This window comes from Bison bison, unplaced genomic scaffold (genome assembly GCF_000754665.1).
Source record: "Bison bison bison isolate TAMUID 2011002044 unplaced genomic scaffold, Bison_UMD1.0 scf7180017864135, whole genome shotgun sequence".
Lineage (NCBI taxonomy): Eukaryota > Metazoa > Chordata > Mammalia > Artiodactyla > Bovidae > Bison > Bison bison.
The window spans coordinates 1,105,595-1,125,200 of NW_011494707.1; the positions used below are offsets into that span (position 1 = coordinate 1,105,595).

The 19,606-nt window shown below is 39.8% G+C and overlaps 1 protein-coding gene across 2 annotated transcripts in view; it reads right to left on the bottom strand.

Moving 5' to 3' along the window:
• The window catches only part of PPM1L (protein phosphatase, Mg2+/Mn2+ dependent, 1L), a 327,484-nt gene extending 307,884 nt beyond the window's left edge, over nt 1-19,600 (bottom strand). The window contains exon 1 of one of the 2 annotated variants that reach the window (XM_010839836.1): nt 19,095-19,600. In XM_010839836.1, the coding sequence (XP_010838138.1) occupies nt 19,095-19,493 (399 nt within the window). In that variant the 5' untranslated portion in view covers nt 19,494-19,600. Of the gene's footprint in view, nt 1-18,192; nt 19,072-19,094 lie in introns of those variants that run through there. The other variant, XM_010839838.1, reaches the window with a different exon arrangement.
• Nucleotides 19,601-19,606: the final 6 nt, after the last annotated feature.

Genomic DNA, 19,606 nt, shown 5'->3' on the forward strand with positions numbered 1-19,606 from the left:
AAACCACTTGCCTAGGCTCACCTTCAGAATTCTATATATTTAATCTGCATTTTTCTTGGTCATTATTTAAACAGCTTTTGGATGGACCATACATTGCACAACTCACAAGAGTTGATGAGAAAAAGCAAAAAGTAAATACCAGTGAATGATGTAAATAAATTACTTTATTTCCTCAACTTGATTCCATTTCCATGTACTTGAAATATCCATTACAGATAATCTAAAATGGTAGAAACTGAGAGCTAACAGTACCTCAGAAATAACCCCAGGTGAAGGCCCTGCCAAAACTTGTTGTTGCCTATACACACAGTGTGGTACAGAGAAGGGGGGTTTGGCATTGGGGCAGACAAGAGAAATATTTTCATTCCAGCCCTTCCACTTAGCAGTTGTGTAACTCTGGGCACACAGTAGTCTGAGCATCAGTTTCCCCATCTGTGAAATGAAGACAACCACGGGCATGCTAAATCACTTCACTTGCGTCCAACTCTGTGACCCTTAAGACTGTAGCCCGCCAGGCTCCTCTGTCCATGGGATTTTCCAGGCAAGAACACTGGAGTGGGTTGCCATCCCCCCCTCCAGGGGATCTTCCTGACCCAGTGATCAAACCCTCGGCAGGCAAGTTCTTTACCACAACTACCACCTGGGAAGCCCAAAGATGTCCACAGCAGCCCGCAAAGACCATGAGGATTCAGTGAAAGAGCATCAGCGAAAGCATCTGGCATTTTGCAGGCACTCGGTCAGAACAGCAGGGCCCTGTGGTTTCCAACTGGTAGAATGATAACAAATGCAGTCACAGAAGTTGGTGTTTCCTTTTCATCTGCAAGGCATCATTATTTCCAGGATTATTGTAAGGCATTGTTATTATCAGAATGCAAGCATCTGGAACACTGCAGGCACACCTTAGGGATTTGAGAGAGACATGAAACTCAAGAAAGGTGAACTCTGGCTGAAGAGAAAAGGTACCTTAAAAATGAGTAATAATACAAGAGAGAGTCCATGGGGTTTGCAAAGACTTGGACATGACCGAGCGACTTTCACTTTCACTTTTTTTTTTTTTTGGAATAAAGATAAAACACAGTTATGAGAAGAGGAATAGGAATCAGAACAGAATAGAGCTTTTCACAAGCAGCAGCAGTGGGCATGTGTATCTGTCAGGTATTCGGGGAATAATAAAAAGATTAGTTCTGCTGCAGTGCAGAGTTTTGTGTAGGAGAGCGACACAAGAGAAGGTTGAATAAGGTAAAGTAGTCAGGAATGTTGTTAAGAGTATCCCACAAATAAATTCAGAGAAATGTATCATGGCTGGTCAGAAGTCAAAGACTTTTTAAAAGAAACAAAGTACCAGCCAGTGAGCTTAAAAGACTGACCTATCAAAGATATCAGTGCGTAGATTGGCAGGGAGAGTAAGCAGAGACTAAGTAACCCATGAGGAAGCCACGGTGACAGTCCCAGCAGGAAGCAATGAAAGCCTGAATTAGGATGGTGGCTGTGGGACTATGAAGATGGAGACAGAAATGAGATGTATGACACAGTCTCACAGACTTGAATGAAGAGAGAAGAAACAAAAGTAGCAGTTTCAAGAGTGGGAGACTGAAAACAAGACAGTAATGCCATGACAGAAAGAGACAAGTCTGAAGATAAAATTAATCTATGAACACAGCAGGCAAATTTGGTTCCAGACAGGTAGCTACGGAGGTGACATCAAGAAATTCAAGTCAGTCAGCATGAAAAGATGTGGACTCTAGATGGGAAGGAAAGCCCTCTTCTCAAAGAGGATGGCTGAATCCCAGGAAGCTGCAAAGATACTGGTGCAAAGGAACAGAATGGGACCAGTACACTGAGGACAGCTGTCCTCAAAACCCAGGTTCATAAGGAAGTGAAAACCTAAGAGAAGAGAAGGCAAAAAAAAAAAACTTAAGTGTCACTAAGGCTAGGGAGATGAATCTTAAGACATAGGTGGTCAGGAAAGCCAGATCCTACAGAAAAATCTAAGATGAGGACTGAAAGCAAGTCATCACACGTGGCAGTTATGAGGCCTCTGGAGACCACCAAAAAACCAGATTTGAAAAAGTTCAGATGACAACAGGAAATGATAAGTAGAAAGAAGGCAGAAGCAGTATCTACAGTCTCTGTTTTCAAAGGCATTTAGGAGAAGTCTCTTTCAGATTTTTCATTTGAAATGCAAGAACATGTGGTTTTAAGAACATGAAAGAATGTGATAATACAAACTGTCCTTAGTGGTCACTGGCCTCGTCTTTCTTTTCTGCTCTCCTTGTTTCATCTAATTTCCTGGTTATCCTGCACAGCCTCTCAACACCTCTTATTTTTGGCTGTACTCCTAGCCTCTCTCAGTAAGAGACAGTCATGTCTAATCACTCCTACTCCTTTCACTTCTTATTCTCTTCTTTCACTCACACCAAAGAGAAAAGGATTAAAAGTCAGATTTTACAAGAAAACCAAAATTTAATAACCACCTTTTTCTGTTTTCAAAAGAAGACCATCTTCCCCAAAGCACATTAAAAAGATGCTCAATATCATTAGTCATTAGGAAAATGCAAACTAAAACCATATTGAGCAACCAATTCATGACTACTAGGAATTACATTCAGAGAAGGCAATGGCAACCCACTCCAGTACTCTTGCCTGGAGAGCCCAGGGACAGCAGAGCCTGCTGGGCTGCCATCTATGGGGTCGCACAGAGTCGGACACGACTGAAGCGACTTAGCGGCAGCAGCAGGAATTATATTGGGTTGGCCAAAAAGTTTGTTCCGTTAGTGAATCCATTGTTCAATAAAGATCTTAGTAAATAGGAAAACTATGTCTTTTTTTACTTAAAATTGAATGAACTTTTTGGCCAACCCAAAACTAAAATTTAGAAGACTGGCGAAGCTATGGAGCAACTAGAACTCTCATACACCAATAATGAAAATGTATGACAGTACAACCAGTTTGGAACAGCAGTTTACCCAGCAGTTTCTTAAAAAGATAATATAACACCTACCATATGATCCAGTCATTCTATTCCTAGGTATTTACCCAAGGGCAACGCCATGGACAGAGGAGGCTGGTGGACTACAGTCCATGAGGTCACAAACAGTCAGACATGACTGAGCATCTGAGCACACCCACATACAATGAAGGCATATGTCAGTACACATACTTACATGAATATTGACAGGCAAAAATTTGACATACAATAGAATACTAAGCAATAAAAATGAATTTAATTATTGATGGATACAACAACACAGAAGAATTTCAATAATTATGCTAGGGCGGGGTGAGGGAAAGCAGCCAGGAAAAAAGGACATACACACTGTATATTTCCATTTATATAAATTACATTTACAAAGTGCAAACTAACTCTATAGTGACAGAAAGCATATCCAGTGATAAAGGGATGGATTGGAGAAGAACATTAGAATAAAGGTATTACAAAGGGGCACGAAGAAACTTTTGAGGGTGATAGAAATGTTCATTATCTCATGGTGGTGGATACATTCATTATCTCGATGGTAGTAATGGTTTCACAAGTATCTATCAGTTCAGTTGCTTAGTCGTGTCCGACTCTTTGCGACCCCATGAATTGCAGCACGCCAGGCCTCCCTGTCCATCACTGACTCCCGGAGTTCACCCAAACTCATGTCCATAGAGTCGGTGATGCCATCCAGCCATCTCATCCTCTGTTGTCCCCTTATCCTCCTGCCCTCAATCTTTCCCAGCATCAGGGTCTTTTCAAATGAGTCAACTCTTCGCATCAGGTGGCCAAAGTTCTGGAGTTTCAGCTTCAACATCAGTCCTTTCAATGAACACCCAGGACTGATCTCCTTTAGGATGGACTGGCTGGATCTCCTTGCAGTCCAAGGGACTCTCAAGAGTCTTCTCCAACACCACAGTTCAAGAACATCAATTCTTTGGCACTCGGCTTTCTTTATAGTCCAACTCTCACATCCATACATGACCACTGGAAAAACCACAACCTTGACTAGATGGACCTTTGTTGGCAAAGTAATGTCTCTGCTTTTGAATATGCTATGTAGACTGGTCATAACTTTCCTTCCAAAAAGTAAGCATCTTTTAATTTCATGGCTGCTATCAGAATCTGCAGTGATTTTGGAGCCCAGAAAAATAAAGTCAGCCATTGTTTCCACTGTTTCCCCATCTATTTCCCATGAAGTGATGGGACTAGATGCCATGATCTTAATTTTCTGAATGTTGAGTTTTAAGCCAACTTTTTCACTCTGCTCTTTCACTTGCATCCAGAGGCTCTTTAGTTCTTCTTCGCTTTCTGCCATAAGAGTCGTGTCATCTGCATATCTGAGATTATTGATATTTCTCCCAGCAATCTTGATTCCAGCTTGTGCTTCCTCTAGCCCAGTGTTTCTCATGATGTATTCTGCATATAAGTTAAATAAGCGGGGTGACAATATATAGTCTTGATGTACTCCTTTTCCGATTTGGAACCAGTCTGTTGTTCTATGTCCAGTTCTAACTGTTGCCTCCTGACCTGCATACAGGTTTCTCAAGAGGCAGGTCAGATGGTCTGGGATTCCCATCTCTTTCAGAATTTTCCACAGTTTATTGTGATCCCACACAGTCTAAAACTAATCAAATTATATATATTAAACATATGCAGTTTATTGTATGTCAATCATACGTAAAGCTGTTTTTAAAGAGAACAGTTAGGATGATTGGCAAAATTGGAATACGGACTGTGTATCAGATAATAATATCACATCAATGTTAAATTTTCTTTAATGAAGAAAGTCAATATCCTAACCTCCATTAACAGACAGTCACCATGAAGGCTAGAGCTGAGACTTCTCTCAGGTAAAGTGAAAATATCAGTTGGGCACTCCCACTGTTATCCTACTTTTGAGAGACAGAAAAAAACTAACAGCCCTTTCCATCAAATTTGGGAAATATTGCCAAAATACATGCCTGCCTGTGCTATTTCATGTCTAAACTACTCGCATTACATAAGTCTTTGGGAATAAAAAGTTTCCATCACTGTGTGATTCCGTGAACCAGAGCAGGGTCTTTGACTCTAACAGGAAAGGGTAGAGAGCTTCTCTGGCCCCCGTTAGAATCCCAGCTCTTTACCCACGTGATTTCTTCAGCAGCAGCCACTTGGATCTCACAGCTATTTAAAACACAAGCTTCCTTTCCAAGAATTCCTTGCTGCTCAAAAAGTCTCATTCTTAGACAAACCCAGGACCAGACATTTATCAAACGAATTTAGACCTGAAGTACCATATCAGATTGGGATTTCCCAGGTAGCGCAGTGCTAAAGAATCTGCCTGTCGATGCAGGAGCCACAGGAGACACCAGTTCAAACCCTGGGTCAGGAAGACCTCCCTGGAGGAGGGCATGGCAAACCACTCCAGTATTCCTTCCTGGAAAAAATTCCATGGACAGAGAATCCTGGCATACTACAGTCCATAGGGTCTCAAAGAGTCAGATACAGCTGAACACAGCACAGCACAACCATATCAGATGCTTAGGAGAGGCACCAGGAAAGTGGGAAAGATCAGAATTCCTGATTGGTCTCTTCTGAAATTGCTGGAGAATAAAATCCCCCAAGGTCTCAAGCCATAGGCAAAAAAAGAAATAGCAAGTATAAACTACTTCTATGTGTTAATGAATACAAATTACCATGCTGGGTACCCATCTCTGTATTTCCATCTGGTGTCAAAGATACGGCTGGCACTTAGATTAAAAATAAAAGTATTCAATATGGCATTATAATTATCCTTCTAAAACCGACTTTCTAAATAATCAGGATAAATTCAACCTGACTCCAAAAAACCAGATGTTTATTCTGCTTTGTATTTTTAAAACTTTAAGAAACTAAATTTTCTCAAAATGATCACACAGAAATACATAACACACTCTCTCTCTAAAGGAAATAAATTCCTGTTGTCACTTGAAAATCTCAAAACATCCTTCAATTTATTATCCTATTATCTTACAGAAGGTACAGTGAAATGATACTATTTACAAATTTACACAAATTCAAGATACTCTTTTATATCACTTAAAACACCTTAAACTATATTTTATATGCACATCCTATACTTTATGCTTAGTTGCTTCAGTCATGTCCAACTCTTTGCAACTCCATAGACTGCAGCCCACCAGGCTCCTCTGTCTATGGGATTTCCCAGGCAAGAATACTGGACTGGGTTGCCATTTCCTTCTCCATCCCATACTTTATACTATACATGATTTGGGCTTCCCTGGTGCCTCAGAGGGTAAAGAATCAGCCTGCAATGTGGGAGACCTGGGTACAATCCCTGCATCGGGAATTACCCTGGACAAGAGAATGGCAACCCACTCCAGTATTCTTGCCTGGAGAATCCTATGGACAAAGGAGCCTGGTGGGCAATGGTCCATGGTGTCAAAACTAACCACAGCACAGCACATACATGACTTGGGGATATTATATATTTATACCTAGATACTGCTCTACAGAATAAGAAATACAACATCATAGACACCATTCTCTATAGTCAACTTGAGGAATCATTCCAAAGAGATTTTGGCTATACACGATCTTATATTTTTAAACCAACTTAGGACCCAACTCCCTCCATCCTCCATACGGGACTCTTCCACAATCAGCTGCAGTTTTCTTACAAGACATGTAGTAGAAATTAGAGCAAGAATCTTATTGAAATCTCAAAGGGGGAAAAAAAAGAATAACCTTCACCAAAACCAGCAGAGGTACCAGGGTAAGATGGCTCCAGCACTCGCCCACCTGCTCCAGCACTCGACAGTTCCTCTGGAACCATGGCTTCCTTCCAGGCAAAACCGTCCTAAAGCTAATTTGAAAATAAGATGGTTTACCCTTTTCTAAAGTCTTCTAACTTTTTCCCTCATGTCAGTGTTACACACTTCATAGCAACATTCTTCAATGAGGTTGCTAATGTGTAGATAAGAAATGTTCCAGGCCACCTTCTCTGAACCCTCTTCAGACCATGTGTGTGGCCCAATCAACAACCCTTCCCACTTGCCTTTCTTCTAGCTAACAAAACTCAGGCCTTGTTCACCTTCCTAGGCTGTCCATGATCTCCAGAGGAGGCTGGGCTCTTCTCCAGAACCGAGGTGAAATATGTTGGGTCAGAGCTCATCACCATGGTGATAATTTTCCCATGGCCCATTCCCAGTTGAGCCATGGAAACAATTCTAGCCTAGGAGATGTGAGCTGTAGTTTTTAGATAGGCTTTCCTCAGGCTTTAAGAATGCAGAACAGGTACAGTTTCTTTTTCACGTCTCTGGATGTAGTTATACAAAGACTTGAAGTCACTGAGCTACTGAATCAACCAACCTTGGAAACACCTAGTTCCAGGACATTTGTTACATGAGATAATAAATAAACCTAGAGTTTAAGCTGCTTCCACTTGAGTTCTATGTCACTTACAACCAAAAACTTCCAAATAATGCACTAGCTAGGTGTGTAGCTAGAATTTACTTCTGCTGCAGCCTAAGTCTCTGACAATGAATATGAAAGACAAAACCAGCCAATCTGTAAAACTGGAAGAGGACATTTCCTTTATTGCCCAACTGGCTCTTTAACAAAGAGGAGGTATTATTGATTATCTGGAAACATCATTCTGTCTTTGGTTGAAATTATCTTGTATCTCCTTTTTCCAAGATGAATACTTCTTCCATAAATTTGATGTACCTGTTTAATACAGGGGAAGGAGATTTCTGATTACCTTAATCTTACTGATTTATGAACGGTAACAACCTAATCCTACATTATCTCCATTGAGGCCAGACTAAAAGAAATACACTTAAACCAACAGAATGTAATTCACATATAAAGATGATTTTCCTGAGAGAGGATTATAGAGACAAAAATTCTCCAGGGACAATGTGAAATCTCCTTGATGAAAGTCTTTAAAAATAGATTATCCATGTAGCTGTGAGGCTTCAGGCACTATATTTGGATTATATGACAATTCACTATCTCTGCCAAGCCTATCTAAAGAGAAAATTTATCTTCTTTCTAAACAGAAATTTAGAAAAACATCTGAGAGTTAAAATAAAAAAGAACTAAAAACTTCCTAATCCCAAATTCTAGGACAGTTATATTTATCATACGCATATGCAAATCAGTTCTTACAGCAAATTCAACTCATCATATTAAGGATCAAAAAGGCAAACAGTATGATCGAAATCCTACTATGTCTCAATTTCTATAAAATCCTGACAGTGTCAGTTAAGAGCCTTACTGGCTAGAAAATGTCAGTGACTAATTTAACTAAGAGTTAATCTATTTAATTAAAAAGAGAAACAAAACCACTCAGTAGATTAAAAAGAAACAGTATATATGTATCAGAATAAAATAGTTTCTATTCTCTGGCAATTCTATAATGAAGAGAATAAAAATTTCTTAACCTTTTTAGGTGTAAACTTTACCACTAATGCTAAATATAGACTGTCCTATAAAAAACACCATTTGAAATATTTAAGATTTAGAGCTTCAGGGCATTAAATCCCCATTCACATTTATAATGACCAATAACTTTGAAAAGCAAACGCAAATAAGTGTTTACTTCTCCAGGGAAGTCATAAAGTTTGCTGACATAATGTGCGATGAATAACTGGCCTTTGGCTTAGCAAACTAAGACATACAGATTATCTATCACCTGCTCACACAGAAGCAAAACAAGGATGGATGGTATGGTAAAGAATGTGAGTCTCAGAAGTCTAGTCTATTGTTATGGTGACTTTTATAGAAATTTTTAAAAGGCACCCTTTCTAGGTGATTACAGGCCCACAGATACCTAGCTTGGGAAACAGGCAGTTCCTCTGTACACACAGAAAAGGGTGTCTCTCTACCTGGCACCATTATACAGTTTACATCTTACACAATTATACACAATGGCACCAAACTTACCTTTGGGTGGTCCATCTGCAGTAGCTGACAGGAACTTCCTTGTCTTCTAGGAATGGAGGAAAATAAGTCTCATTCTTTCCTTAATAGACTCAACTACCAAAGCCCTCCCTCATTCTTAAAAAATTGGAGGCTGCTGATGTTCCATTAAATTGGGTCCCATTCTCACTAAACAGAGAAAGGGGGAAAAAAATTCCCCAGAGAGACCAAGCAAGTGAGATTTTTATAGATTTATTTTTCAGATGTAAAGTATCATATCTTCACTTTCTAAGCATAGTATTTCATAGTACAGACCTCAACTTTATTGAAAGTTACTTTATTGAAAGTTATTAACATATCAGAATGCATGGTTTCTCTCCATATGAATATTTACTTTAAATGCTTTGTACTTTTCAAGGGAGGGCCTATAACTATAAAAGAAAGCTATAAGGGGACTACAGAGCCACTCTTATCTTTAAAATAATGTCTTCCTTTGTTTACTTAAACTTTGCCTTTGAAGATTTATATTAAAAACAGATTATCTCTATCACAAAGACTGGGCTTGAAATAAGGCCAACTAAGAGAACAAAGTTTTAGGGAGCCTTCTGAGATGGAAACGCAAGACTTCGCACCTACTCAAACTAAACATACCAACTCAGTATTAAAAACAAATGAAAAAATGATACCTTGCTCTTTAAAATTAACAATCATTTACATATTAGGAAGTTATTGATCCTCCAAAAAAAAAAAAAAACTGTGCTTCAGTATAAAAGAGTATAAAAGAGAAATTATGCAAATATATACATACACAAAAACCTACATACTTATTCTAAATTCAAACCTTTGGTACTTTAGAATAAAATAAAATATAAATCATTATTGCTTGTTGAGAATGCCTACAGAAGCCTTTCATGAGCTAAGAGGCAAAAATGTTAGGGATTCTCTATAGTGGGATAGAGATTCTGCCAGCAAAGAAGGGGAGTAGCTGAGAAAGACTAAGCATGAGTCACCATCTGCTCTGACTTCTGACCCCTAATTTCTTTAACTTCAGGACTTTCCCAGGTAATTATAAAATCTACCTACCAAGGTACCAGCATAGAGTTTTCAAAAACAACATGTCAAGGGACACAGGGACACAACCGTCAAAGAAGAAACTCCATCTCTTACCAACATGAGAAAACCAGGCACTGTCCACCTAACAATGCTATCTGCACTTTATTGCCCAAATTTAAGATTTGTAGAGCTTCAATTGGAAACTGACAGCACAGGCTTTGGAGGTAAATAGCTCTAAGTTTGAATCCCAGTTTCAAATCCTAGTTTCACCACTTAGGAGCTGTGGACAGTCCTTGGGCAAATTACTTAACCTCTCAGAGCCTTAATTTCTACTTATGTACGTAGATAACACAGTACCTACCTCAAAAAAGTGTCATGATCATTAAAATTTGATAATATATATAAAGTACTGAGGCCTCCCTAGTGACTCAGATGGTAAAGAATCTGCCTGCAATGCAGGAGACTAGGGTTCAATCCCTGGGTCAGGAAGATCCCCTGGAGAAGGGAATAGCTACCCACTCCAGTATTCTTGCCTCGAAAATCCCACGGACAGAGGAACCTGGAGGACTACAGTCGATGAGGTTGCCGAGAGTCAGACAGGACTGAGAGACTAACACTTTGACTTTCATAAAGTACTTTAAATACTCCCTGGAGTATTATATACATTCAATAACTGTCAACCCTTATTATTATTATTATTACCATGAATAGTGGTTTCTTCACTTCTTCTCTGATCCAGAAATCCCACTTCTGGAAATGCACCCTGGAGAAATAACCCAAACTACAGTAAAAGCACAACAATACTTATTACAACCACATTTACTGTTTACAATGGTGAAAAGTCAGAGGAATCTAAATGTATACCAATAAGGAAGCAATTAAGTAATTCATCAAATATCCAGTAAAATATTAGTCCATCACTAAAAAATACATTAGAAATATAACAAAGAATTATGAAGCAAAATAACTGAGTCTATACAAAGTGGGAAAAAAGCCAAGATGTAAAACTATATGTATATCATTATAACAATGTAAAATAATATTTTAAAAACATATAAAAGAAGATGAACAAGTAATACACCAAAATCATAATAGTGGATGTGACAGAATAATGAAATTTGGAGTGATTTTTTTTCTATACGATCATGTAGTCATACTACTTTTATAATTTTAAAATTATTTTTAAATATGTTTAATTTGCTGCAGATTTACTTTAATATTTATTAAATAGAATTATTAAAATGGTAATAAAAATTAAACCAAAAAAATATATTACTGAAGTAGTTCAAAATCAAAATAGAAATTAGGAATAAAACAAATGCTTCAAATATTAACATCCAAATTTAAATATTACTTTTTAAAAATCTGAGTCCCTATGGAATTATGTGTTTACATTTAAACCGGACAGAGCCTGGGAAACATTTTCATCTGAGACTGGATGATATACATATTTTTAAATTTAAAATAAGTATCAGTGAAATGAAATCATTTAAGATATATAAAGATATCCTGTTGTTTTTTAGTCTTAGAAAAGCTATACCTCATAACAAAACCTAAATTATTCCTAGTAACAAAGTAAAACAGTAATAAGTGCCTATTTGAATAAATCAGATATTATATACGATGCCTATTTTCACTGTTTTAAAATGTGTCCATTTAGATAAGGTATGACAGAAATAACATTTTACAAATTGGGGTACTAAACAGTCAACAAACATTTTATGAATCTCAGAAAATGTCTAAAGATAACCGAAAAAAATTCATAGGCAAACTCACACTATTCTCACTATTGCCCAAATCTGCTCTTCTATCAGCTGCCATCTCTCATGTCAGTGGTGCCACACTGGGAAGCCTGGCAGCGGCCTTGCTACTTCAGAGGGTCTCCAATTCATCTTTCCCCCTCTTCAGCAATGACCCACACCCCAGGGTTTCCTCTTCTCTGCTCTGGCCCAGTCTTCCTCAACTGACACCACCCGCCACACACACACCCCCTTTCCATCGTATTTATTCATGGTGGTTTAGTTGCTAAGTCATGTCTGACTCTTTGCAATCCCATGTACTATAACCCGCCAGGCTTCTCTGTCCATGGGGATTCTCCAGGCAAGAATACTGCAGTGCATTGCCATTTCCTTCTCCAATCAATCCTCTATATAGATTAGAGGGATTAGGAAACCACGGATTTAAAAGCCATTCCTTTGCTCAAAAATATCTATGGTTCTCCATTATCCACAGCACATGACCCAGGCGCCTCAGCGTGGCTTTCAGTGTCAGGGCTGACAACAGTTCCAGCAGCATCTCCAGCTCCTCACCTGTTTAAACCACAAAGTCCAGGCTAAGACTCCTCAACCGCGAGCCCCAGCACAGCTGTCATTGTGTATCTTGTCATTGTAAATAATCACAATTTGTGACCAATAATGGCTCAAGTACCAAAACTGATGAATTATTTACTTTTTAAACTAAGCTAGAAAGGATTCAGGCTTATTCCTATAATATCTCCTCATTTAACTGCAACAGAAACAGGGATGGAATTTCCACTAGAACACTGTAAACTGCCTATAATTCTGGGTTCCCCATGGAGGGATGTTACACATGAAATCTTATCTGCCGCATGAGTCAGAAAGCTGTTCCCAATCAAGGCTCCTCACAGAGTGGCCTCACCAGAGGCACCTTCCACCTGAAAAAGGAACAAGCGGCCTGCCTCACTTCAAATTGTGGCCAACAACTAAACTTTAAAAGCCACCTTTCTGCTCATAACAAGCGAAGGGAGGGGGACAGAAGGACTCCAGAGGTAACCAGAGACTAAGAGAAGAACTTGTTTTAGAATCACTCTACTCCATCAAGATGAAGACAGCTTATTAGCAGGTTGGAGGCCAAGAATTTCATTTTCTGGGTTTTCCACTCATAGCGCTGAAATGAAGTTTCTTTTTTAAACAAATATACTTAACTTTGAAAAACAGATGATCTAAAAAGCAATATAAAGTATATCATAAAATAGAAGGTATTTAAATAAAGAAGAAAATGTGTGGGCCTCTAGATCGCAGCAGATGGGGAAAGCCTGCTCTAAACAAACAGAGCCGCCTGCCTTTCTTCTCCTGTGCCTGCATTTTACATCTATACCACTTTCACACTTTTTCTTTCACCTGTAATGTTATCTTTTCATTCTCCCTTCACCCAATCTCTGTCTACTAAAATAGGAAGATACAGTCAAATGTCAGTTCCTTTACAAAATTTTCCAGGACTCCCCAAGCTCCCTTCGTCAGGCCAACACTCTCTTGCAGGTAGTCCAACTGCATCTTGTAGTTCTGCTATTTCTTTAAAAAACTTATCTCTTCAAGTAGATGGAATGCTCCCTGAGGGCAGAGAATGTCTATGGGCATCACAGAGAACATAACTCTTGTTTGCCACAAGCCACAAACTATACAGAAAACCCATGTTTAATTAAACTGAATTCCTAAACAATCTGTTCAGAAGATGCAACAAAGTCAGCACTCAGGATCCTACCTTCACCTTAGGACAGGGGTGGATTATTAAAGGGAAAGTGCCTCCCTCTTTGGGGGCAGAAAGGTTAATGTGCCATTGAAAGCCAAAACAATCTGACTTTTCTCTTAAACCATAAGGCATTTGTCCACACTAAATCTACAGGCTTCTAGTATGTCAATAATGTGGGAGTCCAAAATTTACTAACAGCAGCAGTAATGTCTGAAAAGCAGATCATTCATTGTGCCACTTATAATTTATTTATTTGGAACTACTATGTCTTATTTCAGAAATATCTAATGAAACACATAAACATATATACCACAAGATAAACAGGCATATCTAAAAGGAGAAAGAGAAAAATGGGACAAAAGAAAAGTAAACGTAGGAAATACAAAGTTTCCTGGGAGTAAGCCTCAGTTGATGTGCCAAATTAATAAAATTCTCCACTCTTGCTAGAGGTAGGTCAGGGGTTTGGCTCTAACACTTCTGGCAGCCAACAAACACAAGATAAGCCAATCATGATTCAGCATCCTTTTGATAAAAACAAAGGGCACTCAGTGAACTCTCCCTCCCTTGGTCCTTATCAAGAGAATACTATCTAAGGTAACAAAGTCCTCAATGACATCCTGCAGTTGATCTGTCAAAACATTTTGGAAGATCATCCTTCATACTAATCCTCACAGGCAAATGCCAGCACACGCATCAGTAAATACAAAATGACAGAGAAGAAGGTGATCAGGGCAACCGAGGTACACTGCTCCCTGCAGGTCTAGATCTATCAGAAACAGATTTTATTCTATCTAGACTAAATCTAAAATCCAGATGTTTCAGGCATCCAACTCTCTTTGAAATTATAAACAAAACTTGATGCTCATCTCCATTTTTCTGGGGGATATGTCTATAGTTTCATAACATCTTCAAAGAGAAGCATGACTTAAGAAAAGTTAAGAACCACTGATCTAAAGAACCAGACTGTATATATCCTTCAGGCAACCCTTCGTAAGCAGTTTTTCTTCTGAGCTTCTAAGTGCTAAGCCTCAAGACTATAGCTTCTGACAAGCATCTGAAGTATAGCTTCTCTCTGAAGTTATGTGTAGAACTCTAAGCTTAAACCACTGGCCAAATTGTGTGTTAGTTGTATGATACAATGATACATGACTTTGAATACAGTAATGCCCATAAGCATACAGAGTACATAACAATTATTTCTCCACATAGTTTCAGCCGTGAACATTGAAAAAAGTGCCTCAAAGGATCAGTGGTATTTCTTCTCGTTAATATAAAAAGTTTAAAAACAAAAAACACCTTTTGCCTGTGAATAAAAATTACAGATAAGTGCCAAAAACAATTTTCCTAGATAAACAGTATTTTATAATCTTAACCTTTCCACATTCGTTGATACAATCTACACTTTTTTTTTTCCTTTTTGTTGCTTTAATTTGCATTATACAGCAAAACAGTCATTGCCTTGACTTTAGACACACACACAGAGTCAACCCATACCCATACCCATAGTATGGTGGTCAGAATGTCTCAAGGGCCCAAGGGCATCAAGTGAGGAAGCCGGCCCATAGCAACTCTAAAAAAAAAAAAATGGCTCATTACGATAGCATCCATCTAGAAGCCACAGCCATTCTGGGTCTGGTCCTCAGTATAACAGGTCCAGAGACATAGCTTTGTCAAAAATAAATAGTGAATAGACTCAAGAGAACTAACTCATGTTAACTTAACTCATAAGAGGCTAAAGTACAAATCAGAATACCAATTTACCAATTAATCATAAAGAATATTCCTTTTTACTCATCAGAAAATTTTCACCTGAAGTCTGGATGCTACTTCCCCAATGCTGCTGCTGCTGCTAAGTCGCTTCAGTCGTGTCCGACTCTGTGCGACCCCATAGACTCCTCCCCATAGGCTCCTCCGTCCATGGGATTTTCCAGGCAAGAGTACTGGAGTGGGGTGCCATTGCCTTCTCCGTCCCTAATGCTAGGATACCTGAAATTCTAAATAAATAATTGGTTCACCAAAAGTTCGAACAAGCAGTGCTAGAGAGTTTGGTAGATACCTAATGAATTATCTATTTCCAATATACTACTTTCTAGTGATCAAAGTTGTGGCTTTCATGGGTAGAGTCTCTTTTCTTCTGTTGAATACTGTTGCCCCAATACTGCGGACTTCTTGGTCTCTAAGCCTTCTTCTTCCACATCCTTCTACCCATCAAGTATTTTTCTAGATAGGCTATTAAATAACTGATGAAGGTGAACCTCACATGCATTATTATCCATAGTTTTCAGACTAAAAACTCCCAGATAAAGTTGCTTAAGCAAACTTGCCCGAGGTCACAGACAGTTTAAAGCAGAGCGCAGACTGAAAACCTATACATTTAACCTTGCAGTAAATACAGCTTCAGGGTGTCTTTCCCAGGGCCTCTGACCTCCCAATTTGATTAAAATGACAATGTTCCAATAAGACCCTAACTATAACCACAGTTCAGTTCAGTTCAGTCGCTCAGTCTGTCCGACTCTGCGACCCCATGAATCGCAGCACGCCAGGCCTCCCTGTACATCACCAACTCCCGGATAACCGCAAGCACACCATAACTATAATTTCTGGTATACAAGTCTATCTCTCTTACCAAATTGAAACTCTTTGAGGAAAGGAATTGTATCTCATTCATCAGTGTATCCCTAATGTGATATCTATTTACCTAGGTAAATATGCAAATAAATTTGTCCACTGGTTTAATATAAAGATTATCAAACTGAAGGCCTTGAATAAGCCATGCAGTCTTAGGAAAGTCACAGCTTCTCCTGCCATCGGTAAACATATCATCTAAAAAACAGAATGAAACAGATATACAAGGTGGCTGAGGTTCTTTCCATATCTAAAAGCACTACCATTGAAGACGGGTCCTGATTTTTAGCAGCCTATCTTATTAGTCTGAATTATTATAAATAAATTAAATTCCTCATTTATCTTCCATACTACACTACCGACAATACATAGTTATATACACAGAGTTCAGAAAAAGCTTCCTCTTTTCTGATGGGTGATAACCATCATCTGTACCAAAATCAAACAGTGGCACCCTCCTCTGGTGAATATTAAAGGAGTTAAACCACACAAAAGACAAGATTTAGATGGTGGGATTTTCTTTGAATGAAAGAAAAAGCAAAAGAGAAGCTACCTAATATTATTTGCCATCACATTCCCAATAGCAATTAAATAGCTCCTTTTTATAAGTTTATTTTGTCCTATAACAAAGCCAAAATGAATGAACTGGCTACAGTCTGTACAATGTCATACAGAGAACAATTATTCTACTTTTCAGTGTACTGATAATACTTATTATTTTGCAAACAGCAAACTTTTTAATGTAAGGCACAATGAAACTCATTTCATAGTCTGGCTAACGATGATCTCCTTTATTATTTAAAAATTTAATGAAAAGCCTTATACAGGTAAAATACTTCCAATTAAATAGAAGCATTTATTATGGCCCTTTTCTGATGATACATCTACCAGAAGATAATACTGAATTTTTCAACCTGAAATCTGTTGGAGTCTTCAACACATAAGTTTTAGAATATCGACTTGGAAGAAAAGTTTAAAACACCCCATTTACTTACATGTTCAAACATAACAATCCAGCACACCCAGACAAGCACAGCCCAGAGTTTCACAACATTAATACTACATCCAGACCTTTAAATGAATAAAAACTGTACTTTCTAAGACAAGAATCAGACCTGCCAACAATTTTCATGTAAAAGTATGTAATAAACATAATCTTTATTAAATGATTTATAAGAATCGAGGAACAGTGGAAACCTACATTACCATATGTAAAATAGATAGCCAATGGGAATTTGCTGTATGACTCAGGGAACTCCAACCAGGGCTCTGTAACTACCTAGAGGGGTGGGATGGGGAGGTAGGTGGGAGGGAGGCTCAAGAAGGAGGGGACATATGTATACCTATGGCTGATTCATGTTGACGTTTGGCAGAAACCAACACAATACTGTAAATCGATTATTCTTCAATTAAAACAAATAAATGTAAAACATTTTTTTTAAAGACATAAAATGAAAATATAGACATTCTGACTCAAACCAGGAAACAAATCAGTCATGATATTGGCAACCTCCTCCTTCAGATATGTTTTTACCCAAGTACACAGTGGCCCTTCCCTCAATTAACTTCACATCTTGGCCCTTAGTTAACTCCACACCTTTCACCCACTCAAAGGAAAAGAACCCCAAGCTATATAAGAGGCTACAAAATTACAATCCGTCAGAAAACTTCGTTTTGAAACACAGAACACAGAAAGGCTAGGGTGGATGAAAAATCGCAAAAATTTATTTCAGTTCTACCAAATAAACTTTCCAACTATTAGTAAGTTGTCATTCCTGGCAAAGTTGGTTCTACCAGGCAGTTAGATGCAGTATGTTGTAAAGATCAGCAGAGTGGTGGCTGAAGTGACTTGGTACCAAAAGAGACAACCAATTGAGAGCTCTCTCGGTGTTCACCAAAAACAAAGAACAAGCTCGAAAGAGAATTCCCGCTACAGCCCACCCAGAGACCATAAAATGAGGGGAGGGTTGGATGGGAGTATGGGGTGGAGGGGAGTGATGAAGAAGGGGTGGCAAAGGTGGGGGGAGGGGCGGGGATATGAGTAAGAAAGTACGCTTAAAAAAGAAAGTGTGCAGCAATGAAACACCATTCCAAACTGCCAGATTTAGAGATGGGGTGGCTGAACCACGTTTACCACTCACTTCGCCTGGGCCGATGCCCAAGGACCAATGCCAATTCTCGCTCCGACCTCCAGGAAATCTGAGCCCCGGCAAGCAATCAGGATGCCGCAGAAATGCTGGAAAAGGACCTGAACCTCTAACGTCATCTCTCGCTCCCGCATAAACGCCCGAATAAAAGAATTTAGAAGCAAGGAGACGTCTCCGTCCCACGCCGGCTAGGGGAATTTCGCAGAGATGAAATCTGGGCATCGCTACCTCTGCGGGCTTTGCCACCTCTTCTAAAGCCAGAGGGACCTCGGTCCCGCGCCTCGATCCAGCTAAAAGCGGCCCGCCAGCTAAGCGCCGCTGTCAAGTGGCCGGATTGCACATGCAAAGTTAATGGAATTGGGAAGGAGCCCAGCGCTGCCCCTTCGGGTTACTCCTCTGGGAGAAGGACATGGAAAGGAATCACAGCTTCCTCCATCCTCACTAAGCACTCACTGACTCCTATCTGCAGATGTTATCTTTTTCCTAACAAGAATCAAAGATACTTTATTCCTTCTTTGTGCCTAGTTCGGGTTCCAATCCATAACAGGGGCGCTGAGGCCCTGGACCAAAGTTAGACAGTAGAAACCATTAACTCTCCCAGGAAAACTAGCACAGTCATTTGCTGCGTTCTGGCCTTGAAAAACTTCATAAATTATGAGGCACGAAATAGGTTATAGATGACCCTCCCTCCCTCGCATAGGACCCTCTGTACAAAAGGTCTGGATCCGGAAGTGTTTTTGACAACTTGGTCATATTTGGAACCAGTGGCTCGGTCCAACCCACCACCAGGTAGGTCATCACCACGCCCCTCGCACCCAGTCCTACCGGCTGCGCACACAACGTCCTGTAGTTCACACACACACACACACACACTCAAAGTCTCAGAGAATTCCTACCTCGCCCCCGTGCCCGTCGAAGATCCCGAAGATAGAGGGGTGCGTCTTGTTGGCTAGGTCCGTAAGAACTTCGAAACGGTCCTCCATGTGGTCTCTCCGACCCTGGATGGAATACACCGCCACATTGTGGCTCTTGAACTCCCAGGTCTTGGAGAACTCAGCCTCCAGCACGTCGAGCCCCCCTAGTCGATCGTTCTGCATGATCTCGGCCACCTTGCCCTTCACCATCTTCACGGCGTCCCGGCTGGATTTGACGATAGTCTTCACCTCGTCCGTGTGGAAGAAGTAACTCCACAGCGCCAGGCTGATGCACAGCAGGAACAGCGTCTCGGGTCTCAGCAAGAAGTAGCGCATGATGCGACCCAGGAGAGATAGCAAAGTCATTGTATCCTCTATCATTTATTATCGCTAGAGCCCTAACCACCAGCAGCGACGCGCGCCCCGAAGGCTGGCTGGGTCCCGGAGCACTGCGGGGACAGCCCGCGGGGAGGGAGGCGGAGCAGCAGCCGAGG